This window comes from Gopherus evgoodei, chromosome 8 (assembly GCF_007399415.2).
Source record: "Gopherus evgoodei ecotype Sinaloan lineage chromosome 8, rGopEvg1_v1.p, whole genome shotgun sequence".
NCBI lineage: Eukaryota > Metazoa > Chordata > Testudines > Testudinidae > Gopherus > Gopherus evgoodei.
In genome coordinates this window covers 43,385,716-43,412,098 of record NC_044329.1, presented here as the reverse complement: position 1 = coordinate 43,412,098, position 26,383 = coordinate 43,385,716, and the positions used below count along the sequence as shown (strand labels likewise).

The following is a 26,383-nucleotide window of genomic DNA, read 5'->3' as shown; positions in this document are numbered from 1 at the left end:
ATATACAGTTATCCAGTGTTAAAGCAGGGGATTGGAGACTCCTCATCCTTCATATACATTATACATTATAGCAAATGGTAGCGAAACTTTAGATTTTTTTAAATTCTAAGATTTTCTAGGGGTTGAACTATCCTGGAACCATAGAATCAAAGCAGGACCAATCCCTAGACAGATTTTTACCCCAGTTCCCTAAATGGCACCCTTAAGGATTGAACCCATAATAGTGGGTTTGGTAGGCCAATGCTCAAACCACTAAGCTATCCCTCCTCTCACTAAAAGGCTGTTTATTAACTAGTGACATCCAGGGTCTCCAAATAGCCATTTGTTCCACCAATAATGGGAGCTTAGAACCCTGTTTTGGCAGGCATGTGATTCCTACATTAGGAGTATGTAAAGCTATGATATGGCTTCTGCAGCAGGAAAGCAGTTTGATTTATTAAACTTACATTACATTTTGTCTTCTATGACCAATCCAGGCATATCTATTTTAAAGTATTTGTCCTAAATCAAGGTTTGGACTTACCACTGATGTTTATTGCTGGCAACACGATAGACATCTTGGGCCGTCTGGTCTTACTATGGGTGGTGGCAGGCAACAACAAGTGATCCTGGAAAATATGAAAAGATGTGTTACATTTCTATTGAAGCACTGAGTTGTAGAAATGCCTTTCCATTCTGTGCCACTTGCATTCCAGGTAAACCTATTTATGAAGGTTTGGTAATTTCATATTGGTAACAACAGTCACAGCCATTGCCCATATTGTGTAACCAGAAAAAATCTCTTATCACATATAGCAACATCTGAAAGCACTTAATCCTCATGTGGAAGGGGATGGGAAAAAATGATTATCCACCTTTTAGTAACAGTTGTTCTTCGAGTTGTGTTGTTCATGTCCATTCCAAGCAAGTGTGTGCGTGCCATGTGCACGCCAGCCGGAAGATTTTCCCCCAGCAGCATCCGTAGAGTCGGCCCTGGCGCCCCCTGGAGTGGTGCTACTATGGCGCTCTATAAAGAGGCCCGCCGACCCTCCACTCCCTCAGTTCCTTCTTGCTGGCACTCCGACAGAGGGGCAGGAGGTGGGTATTGGAATGGACATGAAGAACACATCTTGAAGAACAACTGTTACTAAAAGGTGGGTAACCATTTTTTCTTCTTTGAGTGGTTGTTCAGTCCATTCCAAGCAGGTGACTTACAAGCGTGAACCTAGGTGGTGGGGTCGGAGTTCACTGCTGACTGGAGTACTGCATGACCGAAGACTGCATCATCTCTAGCCTGGTACGTGATGGCATAGTGCGATGTGAACGTGTGGATGGAGGACCACGTAGCTGCTCTACAAATCTCCCGAGTCAGGATCTGAGCCAGGAATGCCGCAGAGGAGGCCTGTGCCCTAGTGGAGTGGGCCGTGACCGGAGGGATAAGTGTCTTAGCTATGCGGTAGCATTCCCAGATGCAGGCCGTGATCCATGAACAGATTCGCTGAGAGGAGACCGGGAGCCCTTTCATCCTATCCGCCACCGCGATGAAGAGCTGAGTCGAGCGTCTGAATGGCTTGGGACATTCAATGTAAAAGACTAAGACCCTGCGGACATCCAGGGAATGTAGCCTCCGCTCCTCATCGGAAGAGCGTGGTTTCGGATAAAACACCAGGAGAAAGATGTTTTGTCCCATGTGGAACTAGGAGACGACCTTGGGGAGGAAGGCCGGGTGAGGTCTAAGTTAGACCTTGTCCTCATAAAGACAGTGTACGGGGGCTGGGATGTCAACGCCCTGAGCTCTGACCCCCTCCTGGCTGAGGTAATCACCACCAAGAAGGTGGTTTTATACGACAAGTACAACAGGGAGCACAAAGTCAGGGGCTCAAAGGGAGGTCCCGTGAGGGCGGAGAGGACCAGATTCAGGTCCCAGGCAGGAGCTGGTTGGCAAACATGCAGAAATAGCCTGTCCATGCCCTTGAGGAAATGACCAACCAGCGGGTTCGCGAACACCGAGGTACCCCCCTCTCCCAGATGGAAAGCCGAGATGGCTGCCAAGTGAACATGAATCGAGGAGAGGGAAAGGCTCAGGTGTCTGAGGTGGAGCAAACAGTCTAGGATAATAGGGATTGGGACCCCCAGTGGATCGTGACCTCGCTGACCTGACCATATGGAGAAGGGCTTCCATTTGGCCGCGTAGGTGGCCCTGGTTGATGGCTTCCTACTACCGAGCAGCACTTGTCTGAGCTGCTGGGAGCATTGCATCTCCACCGGGTTCAGCCATGGAGTATCCAGGCCGTGAGGTGGAGAGATTCCAGGTTCGGGTGGCGGAGGTAGCCCTGGTCCTGCGTGATCAGGTCCAGAAGCAGAGGCAGTGTCAGGGGCGCCTAAATGGACATGTGCAGGAGCGACGTGTACCAGTGTTGGCGCGGCCACGCCGGAGCTATCAGGATTACCCGTGTGTGGTCCCTGCGGATCTTCAAAATCACCCTGTGTATCAGGGGGATTGGAGGAAAGGCATAGAGCAGTCCGATACCCCAAGACTGGAGGAAGGCGTCCGACAGAGACCCCGGACTGCGGCCCAAGAGAGAGCAGAACCGTCGGCACTTCCTGTTTTCCCTCAAGGCGAACAGGTTTAACTGGGGAAAGCCCCAGAGCTGGAAGATTGAGCGTACTACATCCCGTCGGAGGGACCACTCGTGACCCCGGAATGAACAGCTGAGGGTGTCTGACAGGCCGTTCTGCTCTCCTGGAAGGTAGAACGCTGTTTGGTGGGTAGCATTCTGAAAGCAGAAATCTCACAAAGTGAGGGCTTCCCAGCACAGGGGAGAGGAGCATGCACCCCGCTGTTTGTTAATATAAAAGACCGCTGATGTGTTGTCCGAGAAGACTGAAACACAACTGCTGGCCAGGTGGGACTGGAAGGTCAAACAAGCCAGGCGAACTGCTCTCAGCTCCCTGACATTGATATGCACTCGAGGTCCTCTGGCGACCACAAGCCCTGCTTCCTGAGATTCTCCAAGTGCGCTCCCCAACTCCAATCTGAGGCATCCGTTACCAGAGAGAGGGAAGGTTGAGGGGCGGCAAAGGGGACGCCCGTGCACACTTTCTGAAGGTCGAGCCACCACCGTAGCGAGCTCAGCACCAAGTGGGGAATGGACACCACTGAGTCCCAGGGGTCCCTAGCCGGGCAGTATACTGTCACTAACCAGGACTGTAGCAGGCGAAGCCAGAGTCTGGTATGGTTTATCACATAGGTGCACGCCGCCATGTGACTCAACAGCCGGAGGCAGATCCGCGCTGTGGTAGTCGGGGCGTGTTGCAGTCCGAGGAGGAGCTTGGACATCGTGCGGAAACTCGATTCCGGAAGGTACGCTTTGGCGTGGGTGGAGTCCAGAACTGCCCCTATGAATTCGTTGCGTAGGAGACAGGGTGGGCTTGGCTTCGTTCAAGAGGAGGCTGAGTTTGAAAAAGATCCGGCTCATGAACAACACCTAAGCCTTCACCTGCTCCTTGGTGTGGCCCTGTATGAGCCAATCGTCCAGGTAGGGGAATACCTGGATGCCCCGCCTGCGCAGGAAGGCCGCCACAACTGCCATGCACTTTGTGAAAACCCTTGGGGCAACTGACAGGCCAAATGGGAGCACCGTGAACTGCAGACGGGCGTTGGCCACGACGAACCTGAGGTATCGCCGGAGTCGGGGAATTATGGCGATGTCGAAATAAGCGTCCTTTAAGTCGAGGGCGGTGTACCAATCTCCTGGATCCAGAGAGGGAATGATCGAGGACAGGGAGACCATGCGGAACTTGAGTTTTCGTACAAACTTGTTCAGTCGCCGCAGGTCCAGGATGGGTTTTAGGCCCCCTTTCGCCTTCGGTATTAGGAAATACCTGGAATATAAGCCTTTGTCCCTGAGCTCCCGAGGGACTTCCTCCACCGCCCCTGCCTCCAGGAGGGACTGCACTTCCTGAATTAGATGTTGCTTGTGAGAGGGGTCCCTGAAGAGGGACAGGGAGGGGGGCTGGTGGGGCGGGAGGAAAACTGGATAGAATATCCCCTCTCTACCGTGCAGAGCACCCAGCTGTCCGACGTCATTCGGGACCAGGCATGGTAGAAGGGGGACAGACGTGACCCAAAGGTAGGGGTAGAAGGATCCAGAGTCTCGATAGGTAGGTCACGCTCGAGCGTACCATCAAATAGGGGGCCGAAGCCCCGGTGACGGTCTCAGTTGACCAGACGCCTGGCCTGAGGGGTGGGGTTGGTGACGCCTCCTGCCATTTCTGCCCCATCTGCATCCCAGCCCATGGCAAGTCTGAGGCTGGAAGGGGCGCAGGGCTGTCTGCGGCCTAAACTGCCTGCACTGGTTCGCAGGAGTATGCAAGCCCAGCGAGCGAAGCCCTCGAGTCCTTTAGGCTATGGAGACACTTGTCCGTCTTTTCTGAAAACAGCATCTGCCCCTCGAAGGGGAGGTCCTGAATGGTTTGCTGGACCTCATAGGGAAGGCCTGAGACCTGGAGCCAGGCTACCCGCCTCATGACCAGGCCTGTGGCCAGAGTGCGCGAGGCTGAGTCCGTCGCATCTAGGGCTGCTTGGAGAGAGGCTCGGGAGATCGATTTTCCCTCTTCTACAAGGGCAGAAAACTCTGACCTCGAGTCCTGGGGAAAGAGCTCCGTAAACTTCGACATGGCTGAACATGTGTTATGACCATATTGGCTTACGACCACCTGTTGGTTGGTAATACAGAGTTGAAGGCCTACTGTAGAGTACACCTTTCTACCAAAGAGATCGAGCCTTTTGGCATCCCTGTCCTTTGGTGTTGACCCCTGAAACCCTTGACGCTCCCGTTAGTTGGCTGCGTCTACCACCAGGGAGTCCGGGGGCGGGGGTGAGTGTACAAGTGTTTGTGCCCTTTACAGGGGACAAAATAACGCCGTTCCTTTCTCTTGGCAGTAGGGGCCAATGAGGCTGGCGTTCGCCATAAGGTGCGGGACGTATCCGCTATGGTCTTGATCAATGGAAAGGCCACCCTGGATGGTCCTGAGGGAGCCAGGATGTCCACTACCGGATCCACGTCCACCTCAATTTCCTCAGTCTGGATTGCGAGGCTCTGCGCTGCTTGCCGGAACAGTTGTTGGAGGATCAGTGTCCTCCGGGGCCGGTGCCACAGCTGTGCCCAAGACCGCTTCGTCCGCAGAAGAAGATGAGAAAATCACTTGGATCGGCTCTTCCTCAGGTGCATATAGCCCTTCGGGGTCCTGTGGCACACGGTACTGTGGTTGCAGGGCCAGTTCCGATTCTGAATGCAGCACCGCGACTGATACCGGGGTCATCAGTGAGCAGCTTGGCGTACCAGGCGGTGCTTGCTGAGCCCAAACCGTAGTTGCTGCCGGTGCCACTGCCCAGCTAGGGGCTGCTGAACTTGGATATGGCACACCCTTGCCCAGCGATGGTGCCAGTGGAGGAGGCAACTGCGCTGGGGCCACTGATGCCGAGGAGACTGAGGCCGACCTGGATCGAGGACCAAACGCCTGGCCCACCGACTGGTGGTAGGCCCAGGGGATCCAAAACGGCCACCATGAGGGCGGATGCCATTGCTGCTGCTGCCACTGTGGGTAACGCTGGTGACTCACCCCCGAAACTGACCTCCTGCTCCTGGAGCGGTAGGAGTCTGCCTCTGAGTCTGAGGTCTCTGAGTAAGAGGACCCGGGGGGAGCAGCATTCCGTGTTGCTGGAGAGTGATGCTGAGGCGGCGGGGAGCCTCCTATCTGGTCCGGTGATGCCCGAGCAGCGCAGGGTGGGGAGGGAGGCAACAGCATGGCCAGCTTGCCCCTCAATTGTACTGGGGAACGGGCCGTGGTAGGCAACTCCTTGCTTTGGTGCGGGGAGGCCAGCGCCGGGAGTCCCATCAAGTCTGAGGCCGCCTCGAATACCTCCGGTGTCGAGGGGAGGCGCAAGTCTCCACTAAAGTCTGGGGATCTAGGCCGACCTGGACTCGACCGCCCTCTCTGTGGTGCGGGAGTCAACAGAGCAGCTGAGGGCTGTAGCCCATCCTGTCCACTTGTACCCGCGGACGGCATTGGCCTCTGAAGGTCCTGGTGGGGTGACCATTCCTCACCGGCCGGTGCCGCACTGAGGCCGACTTCCTTTGACCCGACTGTTTGGTGCCGGGTTTTGCGGGATTTGGGCTGGGCCCTATGTCTTGATGCCGGTGCTGGGGTGCTCTGCATCAAGGAAGACGTGCTGGGCACCGCCTCGGCTGGTTTCAGGTGCAAGGGTGGCCGCAAGGCAGCCTCCATCAGGAGGACTTTAAGTCTTTGAGCTCTGTCTTTGAGAGTCCTGGGGTGAAAGCCCCTGCAGATAGAGCACCGGTCCCTTTGGTGGCCCTCTCTGAGGCACCTCAAACAAGCAGAGTGTGGGTCACTCTTGGGCATGAATTTCCCGCTTGCAGAGTTTAAACCTGGGGGTCCTGGCCATGCCCCAGCAGGCGATGAAAACGTGGGGGGGGGATCCCCCGACTACCAAGAACTATATACAAATGACCTAAGTAAACTAACTATATACACAGACTATACATGCGAGGATAGGACATTGCTAACTTGCTATCCGCAAGAGATGTTCCAGCTAGCTGTCACCAGTGGTAAGAAGGAATTGAGGGGGTGGAGGGTCGGCGGGCCCCTTTATAGGGCGCCATAGTGATGCCACTCCAGGGGGCCCCAGGTCCGACTCTATGGATGCTGCTAGGGGAAAATCTTCCGGCTGGCGTGCATGCGGAGCGCACACACCTGCTTGGAATGGACATGAACAACCACTCGAACAAGAACTACTCTTAGGCCCTTGATCAGTCAGTCAGATTTAAGCATGTGGTACTTTACTGAACTAGAACCTTCACTGCCCATGATGTTTGGTTCATGTCATCCTGTTAAATCTGTCATCTAATTGAAAAGGGAACTGTGCTGGGTTTACTGCTTGGGAAAATGAAGACCTCTGTTTGATTCTCTGCAGCTTGAGGTCTTCAAACCTCAATGTGAGGACTTCAATAACTCAGATATAGGTTAGGGGTTTGTTACAGGAGTGGGTGGGTGAAATTCTGTGGCCTGCATTGTGCAGGACGTCAGACTAGATGATCATAATGCTCCCTTCTGACCTTAAATTCTATGAGTCTATGAGTCTATTTATGCCCAGAACTGGTAACAAACAGGAAGTGCCAGCTCAAGTATCTCCCCCACTACCTCAGCACCCTGACCTACATGGGCCATCTTAAAGAGTTAGAGAAGAATTCATTTTCCATTCCACTTCAAAGCTCAGCTTCCCCACCAGCCAGGGTGTTAATGGTGATGTACACCAACTCACTACACAGCTACTAAAGAGCCCTTAGAAAGGGAATGACTTTTGGTCACGATTAGTAACCTAGCTTCTAGTGTGAAACATAAAAATATAAAACTGACAATTAATAAACACCCATCAGAGCCTGCCCAGGCCCTCAAATACAAATTCAAACTCATGTTTTTTCAAACCAAAACAGTTGGTAACTATCTTGGGCCAAAACCTCCAAGTCACACCCTGGCAGCCTACTGGTTTCAGTCAGACTGATCAGGGAATGCAGTGGGGAAGGGATTAGAACCCATGGATATGGATGAGTTGGAAAGCTTTAAATGCAAAGGAGACAGAGACATATAAAGCTGTGCACTAGTCTCTAAGACCAGGTTGGTGCGGTGGCCTTTAACTTTGGAAGATTCAGCTTTAAATCTCAAAACAGGTAAAAAGGGAAGATGAGTTTGATGTTCTCATCCAATTTCAAATCCTACCATAATGTGAAACTCTCATGACATTAGAGACAACTGGGGAGTGGGCAAGCTGCTCTGAGGTTCATTGGCACAGCTCTGTAGGGGTCAAGGACAGGAATAGCATGGACTGCTCTGGGTCAGGACTGAGGGACATGGGCAGGGAGGAATTTCAGAAGCCTGCAATATGCTTTGCTCAAGGCAGCCCTATCAGCCCTTCAATTACATGAGAACAATATTCACTTAATTTTTGTTTTAAACAAATGCAAAATTTTTTGGTGTAAGTTTCAGGGTGCTCCTAGGGGAAGTTCTTCATATAAAGCTAAGTCTTAGATATATGTTACACTGGTGAAATATTTTCATAGAATATCAGGGTTGGAAGGGACCTCAGGAGGTCATCTAGTCCAACCCCCTGCTTAAAGCAGGACCAATCCCCAGACAGATTTTTGCCCCAAATCCCTCCCTTAAGGATTGAACTCACAACCCTGGGTTTAGCAGGCTATTCCTCCCCCATATCTTTTGCAAGATACCACAAAGAAAAAGAAAATCAGATTACTGTCTTTGCTAGTAAAAAAAAACCCAACTCAATAAAGAACTCTATTTAAAAACAACCGTGGCTCTCAATCTACAACAGTCAACTCTGGCACTAAATTCTTAAAACCCCATAGTCAAGTATTTCTGAAGTAGTGACAAAACTCCGCAAAGGCCAACAACTCCACAGTAAAGGGTATTGTGAAAATCAACACAGAATATGTCTCCTGGGAATGCCTTAATGATGAGGTCAGTGTTAAGTCTAAACTTCCTGGCAGTGTTTGTGTCATAATCTGAAGATTGCTTTTAAACACTAGTGCTTGGATTTTGTGTCCTTGAGTTTTTTTCTTTTCAAAAGGAATTGCTCCTGGAAAGTTATAAAACTGAATATTATTTACTGAATACTGGAGTTGTTTTTTTGAGGACATAAGTCAAGTAATTGATTAGCAGATTTAACTCAGTGAATCCTAGTTATTTTATTGATTTTGAATTATATGAGAGGAGACCCCCTATCTGATCGTTCTAGGACTGCTGGATAAATATTTTGAAATAAACAGCAGCCCCATTGCAAATGACCATTCAGCATAGAAGTAAAGCAAAACCCCATCTTTCCTTGTACATTGCCCACAACAGTACGTGCTTCCTCAGCTGTCCTGCTAAAGAGATCTCAGTGCCGGTGAAAGACGCTGGATTGAAAAGCTGCAGCAAACACCTCTTTCAGTATCCTGAGCAGATACAGAACAGGCAGTGCCCATGCCAGTTTATGCTACCAACCCCTCATCACTAACAGAAGCTAGTGCAAACATCTCACACATGAGCTGCGCAAATTCCACTAGCTCCATTACTTCACAGCTGAGTTCTAAATCTTGACTCTAATCTACAAGTACAAGTGGAATCTAGCTAACTCAGAGAGGATTTAACTTCCATGATTCTCCAGGAAAGCTACATTACACAGTGCTGATGCAGCTGGACAGACACTGGCTCCATCTATCAGCCACAGAGAATATGAGTGGGACCCTGGCTAAGAAACTATTTGCCAGAAGAGAACAGATTATGTCCAAACCTGATGTTCAGATCAAGATGTAAAACACACCTCTTCTATAAAGCCTCTAACAGAAGCAGATTTCTTGCAAAAAAATTATATAGAATCCTGCTCTTCTGTCCAAGAAGAATGTAGAGGAAGAGAACAGAGTGCCCAGTGTCTGGTTGGGCAGAAATACACCAAAACACATGCTTTGCTGTTTAGATTTTTACAGTCCAAACAATGTAGCAAAGAAAAAAAAAAGAGACTTTCAACATCGTGGCAGAGTGAGAAAAGTCATGTGACTTGCATGCTCGCATCCAAACAGGCTTTGGCATTTTCACGCAACTCCACAGCACTCCCATGGAGACTTTGAAGAAGAAAGGTGTGTGAAAGGCTAATATGCCCCAAGCCCAAAGTCTTTCCCAGTGCTAATTCTTAAGTTGCACCGATTCATTTGAAAGTTGGGGACTGCCCAAATTCTGCCCAACTCTGGGATGTTTTGCAACTTGCCACGAGCCAGTGATTTGTAAGCATCCTTACCTTTGACAAGGAGATGTGTTCCCTGGCAACACTGGATTTGCCATGGTCTATCTTGATCCAAAGAGAGAGCCTTGTATTGAAGGTAAGGGTAGCAACAAGTAGACCCTGTAGCCTATCTTTGGCCTTTGGTCTGTACTCTGGCTACCTATGATGTTAGTCATCTGATTGGAAATCTGGAGTTGTTAAAAATCAAGAAGAAAACAGACTACTCCCATCTGAGGTATAATAGCAACTGATCAATTTTAATATTCACGCCACTTTGCCAGCATTAACTTTAATCAGTCCTCACAATGTTCCTGTAGGAGAGGTAAATATTATTTATTATCCCCATTGTGGAGATGGGGAACCTCAAGAGCAGGGTAAAGTTACTTGCCCCAGGCTACCAAGGGAGTTCGTGGCAGAGCTATATTAAAATTTAGCTGCCCTGATTCTGAGTCCCATACTCCAGCCACTGGAGCAAACCCCCTATGTTCTAGATGTCCTACAGTAAAATTAGGTCTATGTTTTATATTTGAGGATGGGTGGATATCCTTATCTGCTCTTGAGCCTTGAGGACCCCATTTCCTCTTGCTTTACATTCTGCCCCACCTTAGGGCTGCTAAACATTATGTGCCCAGATATTGCTGATGTTTTTCTGCAGTCTTGGACAAACTCACAAAGGTGTCAACACAGTCTCAAGAGCATCGCTGGAGAAGGATGGCACAGACAGCACTCTCTTTAGAGATGCTCCTCAACAGACAGGAAGACAATTTTCTCTGTTCAGCTTCTTACGTACAAAAAGCTGTTGGCTCTGCCTCCATAACCCTTGCTGCAGCCCTAGGCATCATTATTTGAAGTGTAAGACACAAACACCTACCCATGCAAAAAATCAATGTAAAGATGAGTGATTAGAAAGAAATAAGACATTTAGAAACATAAGAACGGCCATACTAGATCAGACCAAAGGTCCATCCAGCCCAGTATCCTGTCTACTAACAGTGACCAATGCCAGGTGTCCCAGAGGGAGTGAACCTAACAGGCAATGATCAAGTGATCTCTCTCCTGCCATCCACCTCCACTTCTGACAAACAGAGGCTAAGGACACCATTCCTTACCCATCCTGGCTAATAGCCATTAATGGACTTAACCTCCATGAATTTATCTAGTTTTCTTTTAAACTCTGTTATAGTCTGAGCCTCACAACTCCCTCAGGCAAGGAGTTCCACAGATTGACTGCGCTGTGTGAAGAACTTCCTTTTGTTTTAAACCTGCTGCCCATCAATTTGTAAAAGTATCTCTGTGTAGCATGTAATACATTGGGCAAAGACATTATTCTGCTAAACTCCTAAGCATTTTTAATTTCACACCAGAAGGGAAAAAATAAGCTACTATTTACCTCTGATCTTAACTCTGTAGATATGTATATCTAAAATCAAAATGTTATTTGTAGGCTTGCCAATTTTTTTTTTTTTTTTGTAGTTTCAATGGATAGTATCAACTTTCATTTTAAAGCATTTTTCCTGAATTTTTTCAATTTGAATTTTCACAGTTGCAGGAAATTAAGGGTGTGTGTGTGACAGACAATAATTATTCAATGACAGTAGATGTTAACAGTGGGGCTTCAGGGAAGATCCCTGTGTGGCGGAGGGGCTTCAGACATCTGGGCACAAGGTTCTGGAGAGGCTGCAGCCTTGCCCCACCAGAACAGAGACCTCAGCCAATGCCACCCCAGGAGGAGAACCCATGGGGGCAGGGAAGGCCTTCACACTGCTGAGCGACTTCAGCCCAGGGATGGCCCCAGCACTTGCAGCTGGTAAGAAAGTGAGCAGGGTTGTGACAGAGGGGCTACCTGCAGAGGGCTCCCTGTGTGGCTAAGGGCACAGGATAATGAATCTCTGTGGGTGCAAGGTGCTGGGGAGGCTGCCTCACAGACTGCCATCAATGTTTTTTTCCCCCTGATCAATTTCTGTCCCATGTGAAATTAATGTTTAGTGGACTAACGATTTAAATCAAATCCTTCCAAGCCTAGTTATTTGTGAAGTAATACATAAGATAAAACTGAAAAGTAGTAAAAGCAAATCCTAAAAGCCAACATCTGCTTCGTTCCTGCAAGTGTCAGCCAGAAGCAGAATAAATGACATTAACCTACAACAGATGGCTCTGGCTCAAGCCAAGATATACACTTGGATGAAACGACAATTCCAATAGACGATGCAAAGCTGACAGAGCTGGCATGGCCACCGGAAAAACAATAGCCTGGAAAGACAAGATTTCCAAGTGAGACCCTGGCTCCAGCATGCTCCTTTTGTTAACAATCACCTGTCCAGCCTGGTGATACAAAAGCCAGATGACCTAAATATTCAAAAATCCATCCACGCAGACAATACCTTTCTTTAATAAGTTCGAAATACAGTAACTCAGGATTTTCTGGGGCTAAAGTATGTTAACTGTTACTTATTAATCTCCCTTTAATAATCGTATTTATCAAGCCACTGACCTCAGAAAACAGTCAAGATCCTGCACAGTTAGAATACGACACACAACATCATGAAACACTTATAAGCTATTTTCCCTATAAAATGGAATGTCTAATCAGATCCTGCTACTCTTTAAGCCACTCTAGTGTCTGCCACCTGGTTCCAGACACAACCCTAGGGAATATTGCATGTGTTCAACAATGCAATCCCCGAGCATGGTGCAGGAAAGTGAATGTTGTCCTTAAAGAATCTAAGGATGTAAGATCAAAGGTAAACTGCTCCAATTCTGGTAGTTATACTCTGTATCCCTAAATATCCCCTGTAGTTTCAGAAGGAAATGGAACTCTTTTTCACTGTGCTAGGATATTCCAGTGTTGCCAGCTCCTGCTGTTGTAGTCTAAGTTTTGTGATATTTGGGGTGTTTCTTAAAGCTCCAGCTCCTGGAGTTATGCGAGAATATATGATAATGTGTGAAAATCTCAGCTTTTGTTTTAAAAAAGTAAATTTCTAGTCCTCATAGCTGCAGAACAAAGCTTGAAAATGTGACCTGACTCTAGCTTCAGGGTCTGTCTGGCCTGTGCCAGCCAACATGAGCTCACAGGGCTCAGACTGAGGGGTTGTTTCATTGCAGTGTAGACTTCTGGGCTCAGGCTGGAGCCTCAGCTCTAGGACCCTCCCTTCTTGCAGGGTCCTAGAGCCTGGGCTCCATCCAAGCCCAAATGTCTACACAGCAATGAAACAGCCCTGCAGCCCAAGCTCTGGGAGCCTGAGTCAGCTGGCAGGGGCTGTGGGTGTTCTAGTTGCTGTGTAGACATACTGTAAGGGTCCAAAACACAGAAAATAAATAAAAAGTTCCCAAAAATATATTCTTAAAATAATGATTTAGGGACTTGACTCATGGTGTTTGAATGCCTGGGGTTGGCATTCCTGTTCTGGTTTTGCTATACCCTGTTAAATAGCTATCATGTTTCATCCTGCCATAGATACATTTTAGTGGTGGATAAAATGCAAATTATTTATAGGCATTTCTATGATACTCATCATCAAAGCATTGGAATGCTGCAAAACACTGAGTAGCTTATTGTTACTGCACCTGTGACACAGGGAAATATTATGATCCCTTTGGGGAAAACCAGCAAGAGAGAGTTTTGAAAAGTGCCTAAAGGACTGTGTATACTTGAAAAAGAATTGGATGAAGTATAGACAGTCCTTTAGGCACTTTTCAGAACTATAGTTCTTTACTCCTAATATGTTTTTATGCAAGTAGAATCACAAAAGGCAGGTTATTCAGAACACTGTGTGCTTATTGTATGGCCTAAGCCATGGCATGTAGGCAGTCTGGTTATTTTTCTGATCCCACCTAAAGGGGTTGAAATCCACATACACAGTAAATTGGAATTGGCATGGTTCCTCCTCAAAATTGGGGGATAACAGCCAGAGCCATGCACAAAAATAAAATCTTTGAAGAACACTGGTGTGGACGAGAGCAGTTCTGGTTGGACAATTTTAGACATGCATTAGAGTGCTGCAAAAATTCATTCATCTCTGTAAGTGGTCAAGATGCCTCCTGAGGCTTGTCACATACAAACAACAAACACACAAGGAAAAGGCAGTAACATAACACAGGTAGTGGAGTGGAGGGCAGAGTTGTTCAAAGCCACTCAAACAACTCTAGTTGCTTGTCCTTGCAGAGGAATGAGTTGTGCACTAATACTATTTGCGGTCACTAAAGACAGAATTCACTTCTACTGGAGGAAACGGAGAAGAACACATACACATACTCTTTCTGACAAGAAGCATGAGCCTGTAGCAGGTATAGACAGCAAGGCATTTTTCTAAAGTGAAGCAGTCACCATATGCATTCATATGCTGACTTACAGCTATTGTGCCTAGCATGTACTTTATTTGGAATGAAATATTCTCACCTAGGCCTGTGAGCCAGACGCTGGACAGCAATAGTACTATAGATAAATGGCTCAGTCACAATAGATTTTAAGGCCAGAAGGGACCATTCTAACCATCTAGGGTCTGATCTCCTGCATAGCACAGGGCAGAGAGTCCCACCCAGTGATTCCTGTATCAAGTGCATAATTTGTGTTTCTACTACGGCACACCTAGAAAGAAACATCCATTCTTGATTTAAAGACTTCAAGTGATGGAGAATCCATCATGTCATCTGGGAAGCCATTCCAATGGCTAATTATTCTCACAGTTAAAAATCTGCACCTTGTTCCCAATCTGAATTTGCCTAGCTACAGCTTCCAGCCATTGGATTTTGTTCTGCCTTTGCTGCTACCAGAAATCTTCCACCTGTGTAAGTACTTGTAGACCATGATCAAGTCATAAGGACATAGGAATGGCCATACTGGGTCATAGAATCATAGGGTTAGAAGAGACCAGAAGGATCATCCAGTATAACCCCATGTCAAGATGCAGGATTTGTTGTGTCTAAACCATCCAAGACAAGTGGTTCTCCAGCCTCCTTTTGAAAACCTCTAGCAAAGGAGCTTCCACAACCTCCCTAGGCAGTCTGTTCCATTGTCTGACTCTTCTTACAATGGTCCATCTAGCTCAGTATCCTGTCTTCTGATAGTGGCTGGTGCCAGAGACTTTAAAGGGAATGACCAGAACAGGGCAACATATCAAGTGATCCATCCCCAGTTGTCCAGTATCAGCGTCTGGCCAGTCACCTCTTACCGTTCTGTTCTCTTCAAAAAGCTAGGTTTAGCTCCTTGAGTCTCTTACTGTAATTAGGTTTTCCAGACCTAGAATTATTCTTTGGCCATTCTTTAAGCACCCTTCAACATCCTTTTGAAGTGTGATACTATAACTGTACACAGTATTCAGTACTGTTCTCACCAATGCTGTAGCCAGAGGTAATACCGCCTCCGTACTCCAACTCAATATTCCTTTGTTAATACATCCAAAGATCAACTTGTCTCACTATTTCTCAAGCTTTACAAGTTGGCAACTCCTTATTTAAAGTAACAGTTTTTTGCGACTATTATAAAAAAGTAAAATAGTGTACCAATGCTAAGCCTATAGCACTGATTTGTGTGTTTTTTGCAAAGCATTCAGAGAATATTTGACTTTGAATGGGATGGGTGTGCAGGGATTGGCAAAGTCTGATTTTCTTTGCTTTAGACCAGAGGTTCTCAAACTGTGGTCCATGGACCACCAGTGGTCTGCACGCTCCACTCAGGGGGTCTGCGGATAGCTCCCTCGAAGATGCATACCTGGGGGGCTGTACACAAGGGAATGAAGGGCCATCTACTGAATTAGTGGAGCCATGCAGGTGTGGCTCCACTAACTAGGTGCCTGGACACTGGAGAAGACACACATGTAAGGTGAGGTGGTGGCCTTTATAGAGAATAGCGGGTAGGTGGGAGGGCAGTGGGGTGAGAAGAGGGGTTGGGGGGAATTTGGGACATACAGGGCTGTGGCAGCCAGAGAAAGAGGTGACTTTCCCCAGCCCCAGGGCTGCCGCTACTGTGGAGAGACGGCTCTCCTTCCCAGCCTCAGCTTGGGAGCTACTGTGGTTGGGGAGATAGAGTATATCCATCACATTAGAAAGGTAAGACTACTGATATTAAAATATGAGTTGTGTGCTTTTGTTTGTAGAACAAAAACATTAATTATTAATTATTATAATTATTATAATTATTATTAAGTTTTTTTTATATAGCACTTTTATCCAAAGCACTTTACAATGGTTAGCTAACAGTACAAACAACATTTGGAAAGATCATTAAGCGGTCTGCCGAGAACCTGAGCAATTTTCAAGTGGTCCATGAGGAAAAAAGTTTGAGACCCACTACTTTAGACTGTAGTAAAATTTTGAACTCCTTGCAACCCCTCAATTTCCTTTTATGAGTCCCCAGGTGGGCTGCAAGTCACCAGCTGAGAAACACTGTGTTAGCTCTTTTAGCCACATCATCAGGGTGGGGGCGGGGCTGTGATGCTGGCAGACCAGGTGTCAGCTCATGCCAAAACTGCTAGGCCTCACTGAACCCTGACAAATAAATAGCTGGAAGCCCTCTGGCTCACCTGTGTGTTAGTATTATGATAATAGGTATTAGATTTGTAGAGATGTGCTTAGTGTTTGGACTTTATGACATGCTTGTGAGCTGCTGCATGCATTAATCCCACTTATAATATCTGTATCCCATGTTATAAGGTAATATTTAAGTATTTGCTTTCAAATGATAAAAGCATTTGCTGTGAAACTGGAAACCCACAACATCAGGAGAGAAGCATTACCAAGTATGAAATACTACTTTACCACAAGGGGTGGGGGTGGGTCATCTCCTGGCCTATAGACACCTGACAAACACTTGTGCAACAGCGGTGGACAAAAGACTTTGTCGATTGTTTTTCCTGCACCTATGAAAAGGGGATGTGAATAAAAATGAATCCCATCACATCTTGAATTCTGGAATCTCTGTCAAGAAGAAATTGTCATCGCTGTGCTGCTTGGAATTTGGAGAGCAATGTTTCTAAACTTAAGCAAGGGACCCCTAAGCTGTTTATCTTGAGTTAGCTGTAAACGGCAAATAAACCCTGCACATTACAGCAGTTTCAATTACCTTTTGGAACCTAAGACTAACTCATTTGTGTGTGTGTGTTTACCTGCTTTAACCTGGAAATAACGCTCCTATTTCTTTTTCCTAGTTCATAAAACTTTAATTAGTTTATTACAGGATAGGCTACTAGTGATGTCTTTGGTGAAAGAGCTAAGGTACAACTGACCTGGAGTAAGTGACTGGTCCTCTGGGACTGGGAGTAACCTGAACAGTGTTGTGATTTTTTGTTGTAAGGGACCCTGTATCTTAAAGCCAAGCTTGCCTGGGTGGCAAGACAGACTCTGGAGTGCCCAATGGGAATTCTCTGTGATTCTGTGTTAAGGCTGTTAAAGGGTTTGAGAAGTTCACACTTGATACTTGGTGAAATCTAATTATAGAACACACAACCAGACAGGCGTTTGTGCCCTGCTTCTTAACAGTCTGCTTGAGGCTGGCATGCACTTTCATGAACAACTCCAAACAGAGTGACGGAGGTATGTTCACTTGCTTTCTACCATGACCTCTAAGGCCATGTCTACATCTAAAATTTTGCAGCGCTGGTTGTTACAGCTGTATTAGTACAGCTGTATAGGGCCAGCGCTGCAGAGTGGCCACACTTACAGCAACCAGCGCTGCAAGTGGTGTTAGATGTGGCCACACTGCAGCGCTGTTGGGCGGCTTCAAGGGGGGTTCCGGGAACGCGAGAGCAAACCGGGAAAGGCGACCAGCTTCGCCGCGGTTTGCTCTCGCGTTCCCGGAGCCACCCAGCAAACCGCAGGGAAGGAGACCTGCTTGCTCGGGGTTCCGGGAACGAGAGAGCAAACCGGGGAAGGAGACCAGCTTCGCCGCGGTTTGCTCTCGCGTTCCCGGAGCCACCCAGCAAACCGCAGGGAAGGAGACCTGCTTGCTCGGGGTTCCGGGAACGAGAGCGCAAACCGGGGAAGGAGACCAGCTTCGCCGCGGTTTGCTCTCGCGTTCCCGGAGCCACCCAGCAAACAGCAGGGAAGGAGACCTGCTTGCTCGGGGTTCCGGGACCGAGAGAGCAAACCGGGGAAGGAGACCAGCTTCGCCGCGGTTTGCTCTCGCGTTCCCGGAGCCACCCAGCAAACCGCAGGGAAGGAGACCTGCTTGCTCGGGTTCCGGGAACGAGAGAGCAAACCGGGGAAGGAGACCAGCTTCGCCGCGGTTTGCTCTCGTGTTCCCGGAGCCACCCAGCAAACAGCAGGGAAGGAGACCTGCTTGCTCGGGGTTCCGGGACCAAGAGAGCAAACCGGGGAAGGAGACCAGCTTCGCCGCGGTTTGCTCTCGCGTTCCCGGAGCCACCCAGCAAACAGCAGGGAAGGAGACCTGCTTGCTCGGGGTTCCGGGAACGCGAGAGCAAACCGGGGAAGGAGACCAGCTTCGCCGCGGTTTGCTCTCGCGTTCCCGGAGCCACCCAGCAAACAGCAGGGAAGGAGACCTGCTTGCTCGGGGTTCCGGGACCGAGAGAGCAAACCGGGAAAGGAGATCAGCTTGATTACCAGAGGCTTCCTCCTTCCACGGAGGTCAAGAAAAGCGCTGGTAAGTGTTTACATTGGATTACCAGCGCTGGATCACCAGCGCTGGATCCTCTACACCCGAGACAAAACGGGAGTACGGCCAGCGCTGCAAACAGGGAGTTGCAGCGCTGGTGATGCCCTGCAGATGTGTACACCTTCAAAGTTGCAGCGCTGTAACTCCCTCACCAGCGCTGCAACTTTCTGATGTAGACAAGCCCTTAGTCTGTTCCAAAGTTGCTGCTTTGCAGGATATAGTCTCCCATCCTCTTAGCATGACTTTTGTCCTTTGTTCCTTGAAGTATGACTTTGCCTTTGATCACATTAAAACACGTTTTTGAATGCATGCAGCTTAGCAAGTGATTTAGATCACTCTTTATCAGCAACCTTTCCTCATAATTATTTATCAGCCAACCAACCTTTGTGTCAGCTGTAAACTTTACATCAATGGTTTTATATTTTATTCCAGATCATTGATAAAACTACTGAATACTTATTAGGTCAAGAACCAAGACCCTGCACTCTTGCGCACTAACCCCTAGTCAGTGCTGCTTTCCAGTATAAATCAAGATTTGAATGATAAATCATCTGAAATTTACTGACTCATGTACTTTAGTAAAGTACAATAGGATATTTGAAATCTGGCAGGCTGGAAATACAGTAGAACCTCAGATTTATGAATACTTTGGGAATGGAGGTTGTTCATAACTCTGAAATGTTCTTAACTCTGAACAAAATGTTATGGTGGTTCTTCTAAAAGTTTCCAACTGAAAATTGACTTAATACCACTTTGAAACTTTACTATGCAGAAAAAAACTGCTTTCTCTTTTTTTTAAAAAGCAGTTTATGTTTAACATAGTACTGTACTGTATTTGCTTGCTTTTTTTGTTGTTGTTGTCTCTGCTACTGCCTGGTTCCAGTTCCAAATGAGCTGTGTGGTTGACTGGTAGTTCGTGACTCTGAGGTTGGTGACTCTGAAGATTTACTATATTAGTTTAGGGAAAATTCAGTGTTTGTATGGTGTTCAAATAAAAATCCAACATCATCACAAAAAGTCCATTTTGTTTCACATTTGAGTTTATTCACCTTACCAGTATGTGCTAACTCACCTTTTGGAAAGGTTAGTGGTCACCACATGAAAATAACACATGCCAGAGCTGAGAGGAAAGGCAAAACACATCCTTCCTGAAGTCTCTGAAGATGTCCAGAACAATGAGGTGCACAAGAAACATGAGCTTGGCACACTAACTAGTGTGAGCAGATGGAATTTCCAGCACTTGTTTCACACCCCTGGTGCACCCTGAGATCACTGGTTTTGTCTATGTGTCCAATATGCAGATGTTTGAGTCTCCAGCCCATGCTGCACATCACAGTGACTATCATAGTTAAAAGAAACACTGCCACAAAGCAGCTTTTAGGAGCACAAACCCTTTGATAGGACATGGAGTGTCCCGTCTTCTGTATCAGTGGCTCTCAGAAAAAGCTCAGTGGAGCCCTCTGTGATGCTTCCCAAGGGCACCCAGGGCTATGAGACACCTCACTACCACCTGCCTTTAGCATGAGGGATGTGATGGGTTTGGTCACAGACACCCCCTTGGGACTGTCACCTGACGTGCTGACATTGCCTCTCAGATGGTTTGGGACTCCAGAACCCTGCCTTGTTGAGCCAGACATGCTAGTCTGCTGCAACACAGACCCAGGTCTGGTCCACACCCCCAAAGCTACAAACTTCAATCAAAAACTGCTCAGCATGTCTCCTATCTCCAGCACCCAGACACGCAGCTCCCAGTGGGATCCAAACCCCATATAAATCCATTTTATTCTCTATAAAGCTTATATAGGGTAAACTCATAAACTGTCCGCCCTCTGTAACACTGATAGATATGCACAGCACTTGGCTTCCCCTGGTATTAATCACTTACTCTAGGTTCAATAATAAACGTGATTTTATTAAGTATAAAAAGTAGGATTTAAGTGGTTTTCAGTAATAACAGACAGAATAAAGTAAGTTACCAAGAAAATAAAACAAAACACGCAAGTCTAAGCCTAATACATTAAGGAACTGCTTACAGGTAAATCTCACCCTCAGAGATGTTCCAATAAGCTTCTTTCACAGACTAGACTTCTTCCTATTCTGGGCCCAATCCTTTCCCCTGGTACAGTTCTTGTTAGTTTCAGCAGGCATCTTAGGTGAAAAGCAGGGACTCTCTCATGACTGGGACCCTCTTTGTTCTGCTCCAGCCCCTTTTAGAGCTTTGGCACACAGCAGGAATCTTTTGTCTCTCTGGGTCCCCACCCCTCCTTCCAAATGGAAAAGCATCAGGTGTAAGAAGGATTCCAGTTCAGGTGACATGATCATATGTCACTGAAGGCCTTCTTTTTCATTACCTAGGAGCTGACCAACCCATACAAAGGAAGGCTTGCAGGTAAACAAACCCATTCACAGTTCATTGATTCTGAAGCACCCTTAATGGCTTCCACTTAATGTGTTTACATCAGTAATACACATTTATATCTTATTCTCCTAACTTCAGACATAAAAATAACACATACAAATAGGATGAACACACTCAGTAGATTCTAACCTTTGTAATGATACCTTACAAGATATCTTTTGCATAAAGCATATTCCAGTTACATCATATTTAATTTACACTCATGGGCATATTTCCATAAAATATTATGGAGTGCAACGTCACAAGGGACTCTTGTCAGTCTCTGCTGTGGATCAGCTCCCTGAAACTGCCAGCCTATGGCAACACAAGCACTGCCTGCCAGACCTTGCTCTCTCTGTACAGATTTTTAACAGGCATACTCACCAATCTCCGAGTCCTCTGAGTGTCCTTCTTGAGTGCTCAGTCCCTGTTCTACTGAACACTCACAGAACTCTTAGTGTAGTAGTAGGATTTTATGTTTGTATTTTATATAATTTAGAATGAAGGATAAAGAATAATAATATAGCATGTATTAAATGTATTGGTGTATGCTTTGATCATATTCTGCCAGCCACCCTTCTGAATAGCAGAAAGGAATGGCCGAATCTGTGTCTGGACTGATTTCAAGGCAATAACAGATCCTTTGAGGGTCACCAATTTGTTGTGGATTTAGCATTTTAAAATAAGTACAGGAATGCCATAATTGTTTATTTTTTTTGCATTGCAATTTGATGTTCCTGTTCAAAATGTTCTGTGTAAATTAATTTTGTTTTGTGTGTGAATGAGGAATGTGTGGGTTAAGAGATAAGCGTGAAGACCACTGCTGAACCAGATGGTCTAGGGAGAAGCTGGAGACAGACACAAAGGCACCAGGAGGCTGCAACACAATGCTATCGAAATGTCGGAGGAAGGCAGATTGATGACTCTAAAGAAGATGATAGGCATCTATCAATGGGGACAAGATAACGGTGATCAAAACCAGCATGGAATAACTCTCTGAGGAACCTGATGTAAAGAATGAGAAGGACAATTTAAGAAAACAAGCACCCATCAAATAACAATTGATTACAGCATGTTGGTGCAACGCTCTTTGGTCCCAATGAAGGAAAATCAATACATAAAAAGGGTGCCTTGCCATGAAACTTTAGATTTGTCCTGCAAAGACTTCTCCAGAGCATCGTGTTGCAATCGATGGAACCTGGCTCCTCCCTACTCGTGATCAACCTAGCTGGCCACTAGGTTGATCTGGACTCTGGAGTGGTAACTATAACATTGACTGGAGGGGCAATGTGTGTGTATGTGGTGTGAGTGAATGCATATGCTAATTGTTGTATCTTCAATAAATGCGGTGTATTGTCTTTCCCCCTGAAAAAGATCTCATGTGCTTCTTATAAGCATAACATTAGATCTGCCACTCCTGAAGGAATAGTACACACCAGCTTGTAAGACTCAACTCAGGATCACTATTTTACCTAACACACATCACTTTGCTATATAGGGGAAATAAGAACAAGTTTATCAAAGAACAGATATTTAAGTGATGGAAAAGGTGACAAAGAGTATTGTGGCACCTTATAGACTAACAGAAGTATTGCAGCATAAGCTTTCGTGGATGAATAGCCACTCTGTCAGACGCAGGTGGGTATTCACCCATGAAAGCTTATGCTCCAATACTTCTGTTAGTCTATAAGATGCCACAGGACTCTTTGTCCCTTTTTACAGATCCAGACTAATATGGCTACCCCTCTGATAAGTAATGGAAAGTAAGCATATTGGAAACAAATGGTTATATATAAAGCAAATTCACAGAACCACAGAAATTTAGGACTGGAAGGGACCTCAATAGGTCATCTAGTCCAGTTCTCTGCACCGAGGCAGGACTAAGTATTATCTAGACTATCCCAAACAGGTGTTTGTCTAGGGTATGGCTACACTTGCAGCTGTACAGCGCTGGGAGTTACAGCTGTCTTCAACAGCTGTGTAGGGAAAATGCTGCAGTGTGGCCACATTTGCAGCGCTGTTGGGAGTGGACGAGCAGGCATTCTGGGATACCTCCGAATACCTCTGGAGGCCAATTACAGCGCTTTTGGTGGCCACACTGGCAGAGCAGCGCTGCAATCGTTATACCCCAGGCAGAGCAGGAGTACAGCCAGCGCTGCAGCCAGGGAGATACAGCGCTGTATGCGCCTTGCAAGTATGGACGGTGTGTAAGTTGCAGTGCTGTAAACCCACCATCAGTGCTGCAACTCTCCAGTGTAGCCAAGCCCCTAGTCTGTTCTCAAAACTTCCAGTGATGGAGATTCCACAACCTTCCTAAGTAATTTGTTCCAGTGTTTAAGTACCCTGACAGTTAGGAAGTTTTTCCTAATGTCCAGCCTAAATCTCCATTGCTGCAATTTAAGCCCATTTTGTCTTTACCTGTCCTCTGTTGTAAGGAGGACAATTTATCACTCTCCTTTTTATAACAAACTTTTACATACTTGAAGATTGTTATCATGTCCTACCTCAGTCTTGTCTTCTCTAGTCTAAACAAAGCCAATTTTTGAATCTTTCCTCATAGTTCACATTTTCTAGACTTTTATTTTTGTTACACTCCTCTGGACTTACTCCAGTTTGTCCACATCTTTCTTCAAGTGTGGTGCCCAGAACTGCACACAGTACTCCTGCTGAGGTCTTACAAATGCTGCATAGAGTGGAAGAATTACTTCTCGTCTCTTGCTTACAAAAGTATTGCTAATACATCACAGAATGATCTTTGCTTTTTTCGTAACCGTGTTACATCGTTGACTCACATTTAATTTGTGATCCACTACGACCTCCAAACCCCTTTCTGTAATACTCCTTCCTAGGCAGTCATTTCCCATTTTGTATGTGTGCAGCTGATTGTTCCTTCCTAAATGGAGTATTTTGCATTTGTCCTTATAGAATTTCATCCTATCTAATTCAGACCATTTCTCTAGTTTGTCAAGATCATTTTGAATTCTAACCCTGTCCTCCAAAGCGCTTTCCGACCTCTCCCAGCTTGATATTGTCCACAAACTTTATAAGTGCACTCTCTATACCCTTATTCATATAATTGATGAAGGTATTGAAAAGAACTGGACTCAGGACAGATCCCTCCAGTACACCACTTGATATGCCCTTCCAGCTTGCCTGTGAACCACTAATAACTGCTCTCTGAGTACAGATTTCCAACCAGCTGTGCACCCACCTTATAGTAGGGTCATCTAGGTTATATTTCCCTAGTTTGCTTAAGGGAAGATCATGTGAGACAGTAACAACAGTCTTACTGAAGTCGAGATGTATCCCTCTAAGGCCTGTTTCCCTGTCAACAGATGATACAGTACCAGGTTGGTTTAACATGACTTCTTCACAAATCCATGTTGACTGTTACCTTATTATCTTTCTGGTGCTTACAAGTTGATTGTTTGATTATTTGCTCCATTATCTTTCTGGGGATCAAAGTCAAGCTGAGTATCTATGATTTTCTGGGTTATCCTTATTACTAGGGTTTTCAATTAATCACAGTTTACTCACATGATTAACTCAAAAAAATAAATCGCAGTTTTAATCATACTGTTAAACAATATAATACCAATTGAAATTTATTAAATATTTTTGGATGTTTTTCTACATTTTCAAATATATTCATTTCAATTACAATATAAAATACAAAGTGTACAGTGCTTACTTTATATTATCATTTTGATTACAAATATTTAAATATGCCCTGTCCAGTGATTTCTTCTAGATATGGAAGATGAATTTTTATACCTGATAAAAGCCTTATACAACATTCCTGCTTATATATTCCTTCTCTGGAGAACAACAGACAAAGGCAAAGTTTCTTTCCAAATTTTAAAAAGTTCTGCCTTCCCACTGGCAATTTTAGTCACGTGCCCATTATTATTTTTTCTTTACCTGGGGGACTTTTTAACTCTTTACAGGTAAAGCAAGTAGAGAACAGCTATGAAGAGGTATTTTACAGCTAACTGGCTGGCTGGGTGTCCAGAAAAGGGAGCTATCCTCCACCCCCACTTCATTCATGACAGTGATAAAAAAATTAATTGTGATTAATCGCAGTTTTAATTGCACTGTTAAATAGACAACCAATTGAAATTTATTAAATATTTTGGATGTTTTTCAACATTTTCATATATATTGTATTCTGTGTTGTACTTGAAATCAAAGTGTATATTATCTTTGGTAACAAATATTTGCACTGTAAAAATGATAAACAAAAGAAATAGTGTTTTTTAATTCAACTCATACAAGTACCATAATGCAATATCTTTGTTGTGAATGTGCAACTTACAAATGTAGATTTTTTTGGTTACATAATATTGTTTGTTTGAGTGATTGGCTGAACAAGAAGTAGGACTGAGTGGACTTGTAGGCTTTTACATTGTTTTATTTTTGAATTAAGTTTTTTTTTGCATTTAATCCTACATTTGTAAGTTCAACTTTCATGATAAAGAGACTGCACTACAGTACTTGTATTAGGTGAATTGAAAAATACTATTTCTTATGTTTTTTACAGTGCAAATATTTGTCATAAAAATAAATATAAAGTGAGCACTGTACATTTTGTATTCGATATACATTTTCAAATATATTGATTTTGATATATTTGAAAATGTAGAAAACATCCAAAATATTTTAATAAATGGTATTTTATTATTGTTTAACAGCGCGATTAATCACGATTAACTTTTTAATCACTTGACAGCTCTACTTATTATTCTTTTCATAGACTTCTATCTTGCCTAAGTGAGGGTTTATCTACATTTAAAATGCTGCAGCTGCACTTCTGTAGCGCTTCACTGAAGATGAACAAACACCAATGGAAGTGCTTCTCCTGGTGGAATAGGTAATCCACCTCTTCAAGAAGTGGCAGCTAGGTCAATCAGGGAATTCTCCCATTGATCAAGTTCTGTCTACACTGGGGGGCTAGGTCAGTTCAACTGCATTGCTCTGAGGTGTGGATTTTAATTAGTTATAACAATCTAATTTCCTAGTGTTGACCAACTGTATTTTTAAATTTGTTCTTTACCTATTTTAGCCTCAGATCCTACCTCATTTACACCATGTTCACTATGTTAGCTGACCAATCACTGCTAAACTTTTTGGTGAAAACCGAAACAAAAAAAGACATTTAACACTTAGGCCATTGTTGCATTTTCTGTTATTGTCTTTCCCTCCTCATTGAGTAATGAGCATATCCTGTCCTTGGTCTTACTCTTGCTTCTAATGTATTTGTAAAATGTTTTTGTTACCCTTTATGTCCCTAGCTAGCTAATTTTGTTTTGCGCCTTGACCTTGTAAAAGTTACTGGTAGTCCCTCTTAACAGCTTACAAGCAGCCAGTAGGGGGAAGCAGACGTCTCATGTACACAGTAGCCTGAACTTTTGAACTGTCTCCCCTTATCAGTTTTAAGGCAGTTGAAGCTGGTTCTTAGCCAGTTTTTGCTGAGCAGGTTGCAAAGGTACAGGATCTGGCAACCACCAATCAAGTGTTAACACAGCAAGGGTCTTTGTCTAAATGT

The 26,383-nt window shown here is 45.5% G+C and overlaps 1 protein-coding gene across 5 annotated transcripts in view; it reads right to left on the bottom strand.

Annotated features, from left to right (window-relative positions):
* Nucleotides 1–26,383, bottom strand: part of ATF6 (activating transcription factor 6) — a 347,497-nt gene that overhangs the window by 50,097 nt on the left and 271,017 nt on the right. For all 5 annotated transcript variants that reach the window (XM_030573857.1, XM_030573858.1, XM_030573860.1 and 2 more), the window contains one exon: nt 524–608. In XM_030573857.1, the coding sequence (XP_030429717.1) occupies nt 524–608 (85 nt within the window). The remainder of the gene's footprint in view (nt 1–523; nt 609–26,383) is intronic.